This window comes from Culicoides brevitarsis, chromosome 1 (assembly GCF_036172545.1).
Source record: "Culicoides brevitarsis isolate CSIRO-B50_1 chromosome 1, AGI_CSIRO_Cbre_v1, whole genome shotgun sequence".
Classification (NCBI taxonomy): Eukaryota; Metazoa; Arthropoda; class Insecta; order Diptera; family Ceratopogonidae; genus Culicoides; species Culicoides brevitarsis.
Window position 1 is genome coordinate 37614150 of NC_087085.1, and position 12437 is coordinate 37626586.

Consider the following 12437-nt stretch of genomic DNA (forward strand, 5'->3'; position numbering starts at 1 on the left):
GTCACAAAACATTTTTTTAACAAAAATTGACAGCAATTCATAAAAAAATCAATTCAAGGAACTTTTTAATGAAAATTTTTGACATTTGAGTGAAATGTCAAAAATCTCATGTGTCAAAATTTTTGATAAATTTTAGTTTTTTGAGAAATTTTTTTGATCAAATTTTGTTTTAAAAACAAAAAATTTTATACATAAAAAGTGACTTTACTCATAGGTGTCAAATTTGACAGCTATCAAATTTTTTTTTAATTTAAAAAACTTAAGAACGAAGAAAAGAAATTTTTTTTCAAAATATTATTTTAAATAAACATTTTGTTTGTTTTGTCTTTGATAAATTAAAAAATAAAATAAAATTATGGAATTAAATAGAAAATTTGACACCTGTCAAAAATTTCGCAAATGTCAATTTTTAATAAAATATAATTTTAACAAAATTTTTTATTTGATATCAAACAAAAATATCAAAAATTTGATCTTAACTTTGAATTTTCAAAAAAATTTTGACATCTGTCAAGTAATTGACAAACGTCAAATTCGTTAAAAATTTTAATTTATGATAATTTTTTTGATGTTTATAAATTTTATTTTTTTTTTAATTCAAAAAGTCAAAAAAATTTTTTAAAAATTGAAATTTTATGAAAATTTTTAATCTAAAAAAAAATATTTTTTGAATTAATCTCTGTCAAGTTTCTTATATTGCGCAATTCTCACTCCAATATAATGAATAATTTCCTTCGCCGGCCATTTCTGATCCTCCGGATAAATGTTCAAAACTCTCCCACACTCCTGTATAAAATATTCCAACTCCTTTTCATTCACCGGTTTCGACGTCTTTCCATCGTCGCTCAATGCCGACGCAAGACACTTATTCGTCAACTGCGTAATTTGCGCCTTGCTCGAACTAAATTCCTCATCCAAGTCAAATAACTCACACGGCGGCGCCTTCAAATCACTAAAAACTGTCTGAAAAACCGCCAACTGCAACGGCGGAAGAGGAATTTCAAACTGCGGCTTGATAATTTTCAGCGGTTCGTACTTCACATCGAGCTTCTCATAGGCCCCGATGACATCTCGGAGCAAATTATTGTTGATCGAATGCAGAGACATGTCAAACATTTGCTTAAAATCCGACGGAATATCGCAATCCAGCGACTCGACAAGACAAATTTTCGGTTGTTCCGCCAAATAAATCGTATCGGGGATGATTGTGTAGTCGTAAATTTCGGTATCGGTGAATTCCGTGCTCGATAAGGGACTTTTGTCGAGCAGCACGTTCATAAATTCGTCCCACAAACTCATATTTGTGTCGTGCGTGATATATTTGTCGCTGAACATGTGTCCGGATCCGGTTGCGAGAATTTTTCCGTCTTTTTCGTTGACAAAAAGACCTGCGATTGGCCGGTTGAAGGGATATGCGACAGGGCCTGTTGTTAAAATGACGTTAGAGGGCGCCACAACGTTCATCGTCGCTCCGAAGGGATAAACGAACTCAATTTTGTACTTGTCTTCCATGTACTGAAGGGTACTTGAGACGTTTTTATTGTTGCTAAGAAGGCTTTTGATGATCTTATTGGGAACTACGCCACCTGAGATCAAAGCTTCTTTCGGATGGAAATATTTATAATAATGGGGACGAACGACGGAATCTAAAAAAAAAAATTTTTTGACAAAAATTTATAAAAATCTTGAAAAAACTCACCATTATTGATACTCATTCCGTATTCCTCAAGCAAAAAATTGACATTTGTATTAAAATAATCAGTTTCTCCTCCTTCGCCAAGCATCAAAAGCAAATTTCCGCCGTTCGCGACATAATCCTTCAAATATTGGAACTCAGCTTCCGTGAACTTTTCTTGAGGTCCTGCTAAAACGAAGATTTTTACGGATTTCAGTACTTCTGGATTAATTTCTCCTTTGTTCCTATAAAAAAAAAAATATTTAAAAAAATTATGAAAAAATAATTTTAAGACAAAAACTTACATTTCAACCTTCATACCAATCTTAATTTTGCGATGAAGAGTTTTGTAATTCTCTAAAAGTTTGAAATGTTCATTTTTGGAAATATCAAAGACGATTTTTGGTTCCATTTTTGTTTTTTTAATGGAAAAATTTATTTTGAATAAAAATATTAAATAAAATGTTTGTTTGTGAAAGCCGTTGTCAAGGTAACGCGTTTCAATGTGAATCTTGGAATTGTTAGTTGACGTGTTGTACGTTTAAATAAACAATCAACAGGTGGTTGGTTACCCTTCATTTTGTGTGTGAGGGACATTTTTCAAATTTTATATATAAAAAAATAAAAAATTAATTTGAAAAATAAAATAATTAAAAAAATATAAAAAAATTTTAGATAAAAATTCATGATTTATTATATTTTTTGAGATATTTTCAAAAGTTATTAAAAAATCTAAATTAAAAAATAAATAAAAAAACTTAAAAATAAAATAATTAATTAATAAAAAATTAATTAAATTAATTTAATTTTAATTTTAATTAATTATAATTTAATTTAAATTTAAATTAATAATTTAAATTAATAATATAGTTATTAAATTAATTAATTTTTAAATTATTAAATTAATTTTTTAATTTAATTTTTTAATTATTTTTTTTAAATTAAATTAAATTAAATTTTTTAATTAATTTTCTACTTTAAAATTATTTTTTTGATTTAATTAAAAAATAAAGAAAAAAAAATTTAAAGTAATTAATAAAAGAATTTTAATTATTTTTAATTGAATTTGATTTAAATTCAAATAAAACTTTCAATTTTTGAAAAATTTATAAATTTTCATGAAAATTTAATTTTGTTGAATTTAATACATTTATTAAAAAATCTCAATGTAAAATTAAGAATTCTTTAAAAAAAAAAGTAAAAAAGTTAATTTAATGAGAAAATAAAAAAAGATAATTAACATTAAATATTGGTAAAAAATTAATAAATTTATTATTTTTTTTTTTGTTACTTAAATTTATTTTTTAATTTAAAAAAAATTAAATTTTTAATAGAAAAGAAATTTTATTTTTTTTAAAAATTTATTAGCTTAATATTAATTACTAATTAAATTTACTTATTTTTCAGTTTATTTTTTTTTTCAATTTTTAAATTTATTTTATTTTAATTCATTTTTTAAATTTTTATTTTTTTTTTTTTAGCTTTTCAAATTCACAACATTTAATAAAATTTTTTTCTTCTTTTTTCAGCAAATCACATACTTACGACGTTTACAGTCCTCCCGATCCCCCGCCAGAGAAGCCTCTTTCTCCGCACAGTTATTACATGGAAATCGTCAATCCATCTCCTCGTCGCGATCCTGCCGTTCTTTTCGGACACATCGATCGCCATTTACTCCCCAACGAGGACTGCGATCAACCAGAATACAAAAAATCCTTCCCTGAATTCGAATTTGTGAAATTCCGTCCTTCGTGCAAACATCATCGAAAATATTACGATTCAGACGAAGACTTTTTTGAACGCGACAACGACGACGACGACGAATGCGGCGCTTGCGGAAACTGTCCTTGCACGTGTCACCAAAAAAGACGTCAACACGGAAGATTTTCCTTTGTCAGGTATGATGATGATGAGTTAGGGGATAAGGTAAAGTCACGTAAAAAACGTAATATTCCGACTTTCGCGCTTCAAAACACAAAATTAGGAATTTTTAAGAATTTTCCGTTGATTTTTTCGACTTCCGGTTCTTCAAATAAAGTTTCTATGACAAAAGATGAGGCAATTGCAGCAAGTTTGGATCCAAATTTCGTCATTCCCGATCGTTATGACCCCGTGATGCGTCAAGAAGTGTCCTCCGAACCGGATCAATTCACGGAACAAGCGTTCGAGGATTATCAACATCTCTCGAATTTGTTGAGTCATCGCACGCGGATGGATCCCGGCTACGAAGGAGGCATGATTTCACCGGCGCCGGCACGTCAAACGCAACAAATGATCAAACTTTTGATCGATTTGATGGAAAACAAGCAAGATGTCAAAGGATATCTCTCGCCAACTTTCGAAAATCCCCGAGATTGGCAGCAAGTCGTTGATACTGACGATTTTGCGCTAAAAGTCGGGCACAAAGACTTCATTCATGTCCTTCCGGTTGAAGAATTAGACAAAAATCCGAGTGTCACTCGCATCGATGACCTTCAACGAACTCTTCAACTTCCATCAATGAAGCAACCGAAGCCTCTTTACGGCGCTCTGGACAACGTGGCGACCCTTTATCAGCAATTCAAGGAAAAATCTCCGGTTCCCATTGAAAAAATTGTCGCTCCCGTGTACAAAGTCCTCGATATGTACGCCGAAAAACAAGTCGCGGAAGAAAAATTTACGGAAAATTTCTTGAAATCATTAAAGATTAAACGTCACGCGATTCAAGTCCCTCAAAATTTATCAGATAGTCAAATGTCAAAGAGAGTGCTGCACGACTTGTACGAGAGATATGTGGAAATTTTGCAGGAGGCAGAGGAGCAAAAGGCGAAGAGGAAGAGAAAAAAGATGAAAAACCCGAGAAGAAAAACTAAAAAACTCGTAAAAATTATTGAAAATGTGGAAAAAGTCAACAAAACGGAAAATACGGAAAATAAAGCTCCCAATTTTGTGGTTTTGAAGGGAGATTCGCGAGTGCTTTTAGGAGAAAAATCCCCAAAAATTAATAATAAATTAACCGATGAAGATACAAAGTCTGAAGATTGGAGTGAAGAAGAAGAAGAATTTGTTTCGTAATTTAAAAAAAAATTGGGCTGTGATAAGAAATTTTCGGAAATGAACGTAACTTGACATAATTAATTAATTAATATTTATTGATTTATTAAGTTTAAATGTAGTTTTGGTGTAAGTTTAAGCAATAATTTAGTTAGTAATATTAATTAATGTTAATTTTAATGAAGAAATTTATATTTCGAATGACACACTGGTACATCACAAAACGACTTGAAGTCATAAGAAAACGTCTGTGGCATGAAATTTCATCGAAAATTTTTAAGACGTTCATTATATAGAATTTAATTTTAATTTTTATTGATAAATTAATGTTTTTTTAGAATTAGAAAAATTATTGACAAGTATTAATTTTTTTTTTTCATTTTTTAGGCAATTTTTTAGTAAATTAAAACGAAGTTATAATTACGATAAAAAATATTTTGAGAAAAAAATTATTTTTTATAAAAATGATATTTTCATTTACAAAGGGTATCAAATCTTATTTTAAATGCATTTTTAGGCATTTTATAGAAGTTATTTTAAAAATAAAATATGTTCAAGAAACTTTTTGCTATATTCGGCTATATTATAAAAATTTACATTAACAATATTTAGTAAAAATTAAAAGAAAAAATATTTAAAATACCTAATTTAATTTTTTTTAATAATTAATTAATAATTAAATAATTATTCAATAATAATTTAATTAAAATAATATTTTAATTAATTAATTATAAAAATAAAATAAAATAGTTATTATTAATTAATTAAATTTAAAATTAATTTTTTAATTAATTAGAAATAACAAATTAAATTTTATTAAAAAAAATAATTAAATTAAAATAATTATAAAATTATTTTTTTTATATGAAACATTTAAAATAATTAATTATATTTTTAAAAATTTAAATACTTGTCATTTGTAATTTTTTTTTAATTTTTAAAAAACTTAAAATTTTAAGTTAGAATTAAGAATTTACTTTAAGAACTCCTTGACTAAGACTCAAATTACCTGACAAAAACTACAAAATTGACATGACTCAACTGAAATTATAAAGAAATGATGACAAACGAGACTCAAACAACAAAAATATTTTTAAAAAATTATGACAAAAATATTAAATAACATTTTATGACGACACTAACATGACTTAATTTAAAAAAATATACAAAAATTTTCTGAAAATTTTGCGATTTTTGAGAAATAATATCTAAATTTTGACTTACTAATATCAAAAAATTAATTTAAAAAAAAATAATTGACAAAGGACAAATTTTTTTCAACTTTTTATCGAATTTTTATAAAAAAAGTAAACTTGACTGACTAAAAAATTTTTAAAAATGAACAACTTGACAAATTTTATGACTTGACTTGACACATGACTTAAAAATTTCTTATTAAAAAAAGAATTCAAAATTAAATTTGAAAAATTACAAAAATAACCTCAAAATTTCACATTTTTGTAAACATAACCTCAAACAACAAAACACGTGGTGACAAAACTTTACAAAAATTTTAATTTTTTGATGCAAAATCGACTTTTTTTTTACTAAAATTGACAACAAAAAGACAAAAATCGACTCTTGACTCCTGACATAAACTCTAAAACTTGACTTTTAGACAAAAAATTGACTTTAAAGACCTAAACTTGACATTGACTCATGACTTCTCTTCTATATTTTCAGTAAATAATGACCGACAATTGACTGACGAACTGACATGACATTTAATATGGACTCATAATTATTAAATCTTCTTCCAGGAAAAAATAATTTTACGTTACATTATTTTAATGACAATGAATTAATATTAAAATATTAAAAAATAATTTTTAAACAGAATCAATTACGATAAATAATATTAATTCATGCACATTTTTATTATTTACAAAAATTAATTGTAAATCCGCACTAAATGGCAATAAAATGAATAATAATAAAGTTATTAAATATGTAAAGCACCTCAATTCACGTAACTGATGTTTTTATTTTTATTCATGTTTGTAAATTTTTCATTGTTTTCGAGGAAATTTCAACTTTTGAATTAATTTTTGGTAAGTTTTTAATAAAATTTGACTAAAAAATAATAAAATTTAATTTTGAATGGCTTAATTTTCAAAATATTTAATAAAAATATTAAAAATTGATCAGTAAGTTATCGATATTGGCTCTAAAAACATCAAAAAATGAACAAAAATTGGATTTTTCAATATTTAACGTTAATTTTTTCATTAAATTTTTGTTCAATGGTAAGTTTTTCCATTAAAAATCATTAAAATTTTTATAAAAAATTTAAATTTTAATAGTTTCCATGTAACAATCATCATCCTCATCATCCCCAAGCCCTATGTAAGCACCATCCATGTCGTTATCCCGTCGAAGCGGATGTCTTACGAAGCGTCGGCAGAATCTCAAGCGGTATTTTAGGGGCAACCTCGTTGATTATCAATGAAGTTTGCGAATGTGGTCAACTTTTGCATCACGCTTGTCACCAAAAATGCTGTCATCCTCCTCAAAAAGTTCCAAAATGTGATGAAAAAGAGATAATTTGTCAGTGTGAAAGTTACAAAGAGCCTTCTCCTTGTCCTCCAGATCATAAAAATCATCAAAAACCGCCATGTCCTCATGAAAAACCATCAAACGAGCCTCCAAAAGTCGTTCAAAAGAAGGAACGGAACGTCGAACGGCATGACGTGCTGCTTTCAGGCTCGGAATGTGCGCCGTTGATCCATAACCATCTCATGAATGAAGACTTTAACGAACATTTTACTTAAAAAATGATTTTTTGCACCGATAAATCATTGCTTGACAACCTTTTCAATCATCATTTAGTTCTCTGGAAGGCAAATAATAAAAAAAAAGTTAAAAAATCACCTTTTTCAATATTTTTCACCTTTTTACGGCGAAACATCATAAAAAATGAAAATTATTCAATTTTTCAAGAGAGCAAAAAAATCTAATCAATCATCACAAAAATCACACAGCACAAATTTTGTGCATCATCATCTTCTTTAATTATTTTGAGTATTCTCCATGGGAAAGAATGTCATTTTAGTGCTGAGTGTCTACACAGAAATTGATTCATTTGCATTTTACTTAAAGTTTTTCTTTGTTGTACTTAAAATTTGGGTCAATGTTTCATTTCATTTGAATTGTCAGTCGGTTTGAGCTGCCAGTAGACGTATTATTAATATTTTTGTTATTATGATAAAATTTGCATGCATCATCGGCAAGTGTATTGGCAAGTTATGACTTATGGAGAATTTCGTAGAGTGGACAGAATTTTTAATTAAAATCGTTTTTCAATTATTATAATTTTGTTTTTGTAAATCATTAAAAAAATATTTTTTTTAAAAAAATAATTTAATGATTTAATTTAATAATAAAAATTTAAAAAAATAATGAAAAAATAAATAATTTAATTTAATAATTTAATCTTTTCATTATTTTTTATTTAATAAATAATATCAATTTTTAGATATAATTTTAATTTTAATGAATTAAAATAAAAATTTTAAATAATAAAAAATATATTTTTTTTTAATTTATTGTTTTTTTATTAAAAATAATTTAATAATTAAAAAATAAAATAAAAAAATCGAAAAATTTATCAAATATTTAATTCAAAATAATTATGATTATTTTTTTTAAATTTAACAAAAATAATTGTTTTTATTAATTATTAATTGTTAAATTATTTAAAACTTAGGTATTTATTTATTTTATTTTTTATTAATTTTAAATTTAATTTTTAATTTAAAATATATTTAAAATGTCAAGTTAATCTTTAAATTAAAAAAAATCAAATAAATATTTTAAAAAAATATAATCCCGTTGAAAAATTTAAAATTTTAGGAATTAATTTAACAAGTTTTAATATTTTTTTTATAATTTTTTAATTATTTAATGTTTCAAAAAAAATTTTAAAATTTTCAAAAGTTTTCAATTTATTTGATTTTTTTTAATTTAAAGATTAACTTGATATTTTAAATATATTTGTAAATTAAAAAAAAAAATAAAAATAAATATTAAATAATTTAACAATTAATAATTAATAAACATTTAAAATCAAAATAAAACTTTTTTTTAATTTTTTTTAATAAAATTAAATATTTTTTTTTAACAAATTTAGAATTTATTTTATTTAAAAAAAAATAAAATTACCATTAAATAATTAAAAACGAATATTTTTTAAAAATGTTTACCATAATCGTTCATTTTCTACTGCTTTATCATATTAAACATTGTCACTTAATGAATCACTGTATATTTATTTTTATTTTAATTTTCATCGCAAAACAACTTGAACAACGAAAATTTCCGTATACATATTTTTTTTCCAACATTTTTTATTAAAAACATTCATTTGTTCGGTCGGCATCAGTATTACATCAACCACTTAACCATTTACTCCACGCAATAAAATTAAAAAAGAAAATTATGGACGAAATAAAATTAATAATTTTAATCCTCCTGTCAACCTTAATAATTATTGACCAGGTGAACATTTTTTTTAAATATTTAAATTTATTTCTTTAATTTATTAAAAAAATTCGAATAAATTTTCGTTCATCAATAAATTAAATTAAATTAAATTTTCAGTTTGAACAAATTGAATGTAAATCCATCGCAAAATCTGTGAAACCCGATAGCTTCGATGACGATGACTTTTTCGATGAGATCGATTACTTGGATTCCGTTGAAATAGAGCGTCGTCGAAATGGAAAACGAGACACATCGAATCAAGCAAAACCGTATCGTCGCGCGATCTTTGACTTGATTATTGGGATTTTGGATACGTGGCATTCGACGGTGCGAAGTGACTTTAAGCAGGCACGTGAACGACGTCGAAGCGGAAAAGAAGTTTTCTGAAATGAAAAAAAAATATCAATAAAAATCAGTCAAAATAAAAAAAATTAATAAAAATAAAGTGAAAATAAAATTTAATTAAATAAAAAAAAAACAAATAAATACAAAAAATAATTTTATTAATTTTTAATTATTTTAATTTAATTTTATTTTAATTAATTTAAAATTTATTCAAAAATAAAAAAAAAAACAATTAATATTTTAAATAAAAAAAAATAAAAAATTATCAAAAAAAAAAATGAATTAAAAATCAATAGAATTTAAAAATTTAATACAAAAAAAAAAATTAATAAAAAAAATAAATTAAAAATAAAATTCAAAAATTTTATTAAATAAAAAACACAAAATAATTACATAAAAAATAATTTTATTTTAAATTAATTTAATTTTTTTTTTTAATTTTTTTTTAACAATCTAAAAAAAATGAATAATATTTTTTATTTAATTTAATTTTAATTAAAAAATTAAAATTAATTAATTATATTCAAAAAAAAAATTAAAATTTTTAATTAAAATTAATAAATAAATTTAAATAAATCAAATTAAAAATTTAACTGAAAAATTCTAATTCAAATCTAGCGTTCTCGATTTGCGATTCAAAAAACCTTTCTACGCATGACCGGATTTCACCAAAGTCACGACAACGACACCGAGCGATAAGGAAGGACCGAAAACATCCATGAACTTGGTACTTTATATACGACATTTGATTGTTTATAGGCCATTTGGGGAACAACTTGTTTGTTTTTGCAGTAATTGCTCGTATTTTGTGACAACCACACACAGTAACCCGATTCGGGATCCGAATTCTCTTTCGCTCTCCCATCCAAAGAACTCTGCTTCTCTCTCGGAATTGTGTCATGTACATAATAAAGAACCGGCATGTATACAATGAAAAAAAAAAAAATTCGCAAACGATGATGATGCGATACACGTATAAATACTCATTTTTTTTTGCATGTGCTCCGTATGGCGGCAATGTGTGTACAAATATAGATAGATAGGTCTCCGGAACATTGAGATGTTACGCAACAAACGATTTTGCACAAAATTGCCTTGCTATTGAAAAGTTGGGCGAGCAGCGAGCTAGCAGTCCGCCAGTATATACAACACACGCGCGCGACAACTACACATATTAATAATAATAATAATACAGTACACAACAAATATTAAAATAATAATAACATTTATTATTATTTTTTAAATTTTTCCTGCAAAAAATAATTCTACAAATTAATAAAAAGTGCTGAAAAAAAATATTTTAATTAAAATTGAAGTTTGTGAAAATAAAAAAAAATAATAAATCAAATCATATATCATGAAATAATAAAAATATATATAAATAATTATATAACAATTAAGATAAGAATACTTGAAGTAATAATAGAGGAGTGGTATGGAATACAAAAGAAAAAAATCTACATTTTAAACGTGTGTGCAGTAATAAAAAGTGTATGAAGAATGACATAATTGATTAAAATTTGATGTATTCTACACAACAACGCACCAGTGTAAACTTATAAATATAGCACGTTCTATAATAGCACATCTATAACATATTATAGGAGGATTGTGTATCGTAAAATATATAATATACGAAGATATATAATATATATTTGTATATAAAATAATAAAAAAATACATTTATACACAAAAAAGTACAAAAAAAAGTTAAGTTTAAATAAAATATTAAAGGATTATTTATTTAAATATAATTTTTGGAGTGGAGCCATTTATTATAATAATTGTATCTATATCTATACGTAAAATAAATGAATTAAAAAATTAACATTTATTAAAGTTATTGTTGTATTATATTAAAATTATATTTAAAAAAGTGAGTATTTTGGATATTATTAAAATATTATTATTAATATTAATATTAAACATATATTAAAAAATATTAATTATTAAAAATTATATACAAAAAAATATTACACTTAATAAAATTAAAAAAAAATAATAATAAATTTTAATTAAATAAAATATTTTTTTTTTTAATTTTAATTTATTTTTTATTTTTTTTTTATTTTGAATTTTTATTTTTTTTTTTTGAATAAATAATTGATAAAAAATATAAATTAAAAAACTAAAAAAAAATAATTATTATTTTAATATTTAACAATTAATAATTTAATTAATTATTTTTTTAAAAAAATTTAAAAAAAATATTTTTAAATATAAAAAACAGACAAAGCCATCAAATAATTTACAATTTTTTATAAGTGTCATCACAACATCTGGCTACATTTTTTATTTTATTTTTTTTTCGCTATATATAATTCTTCATTTATACATAGAATGTACTTTATGTATATACAATGCACATACTACATATATATTATATATAACATGTATTCTATAGCGGTTTTGATTCAATTCAGCTGTAATATTTGCAATACAAGTTTAAAAAAAGCTTTGTTTGTGTTTAAAGTTTATTTTTAATTATTCTTATAAATTTAGTGTTAAAATAATTTTTGTTTATTTATTTTTTTTTTTCAAATAAAATTTTTCTCCGTACGTCGCAAATTGCAAAAAGCGTGCTTTAAATTAGTAACTTCAAAGTGATGATCAAAAAAATAAATAAAATGACGTCATGTGAGTACTAAAGACGAACAAGCGGCAGCTAAAGTGATGTAATTTGCACAACGAAAAAAAAAGTTTGCAAATATTTACACCCACAAAGCGTTTATTATAGTGTTAGTTGGTTAGTGTGTGACTTTTATTTATAAATGGAAGTAATTGTTTAGAATTTTAATTGCGAAAAAAAATGACATGACGTTCGATGATTATTATTTGATTATGTGTGATAAGAATGTTATTTATTTTGTGATTGATTGAGAGAGATATTTATAAATGATGT

General features: G+C 24.1%; 1 protein-coding gene across 1 annotated transcript; it reads right to left on the bottom strand.

The window, feature by feature from the left end:
- Positions 1–672: 672 nt before the first annotated feature.
- On the bottom strand, positions 673–2087 carry LOC134827402 (intraflagellar transport protein 52 homolog). Its single transcript, XM_063840023.1, has 3 exons — positions 1981–2087; positions 1700–1920; positions 673–1646 (listed from the first exon to the last, which is right to left on the bottom strand). Exons 1-3 carry the CDS (start codon positions 2085–2087, stop codon positions 673–675), a joined length of 1302 nt encoding a protein of 433 aa, XP_063696093.1.
- Positions 2088–12437: the final 10350 nt, after the last annotated feature.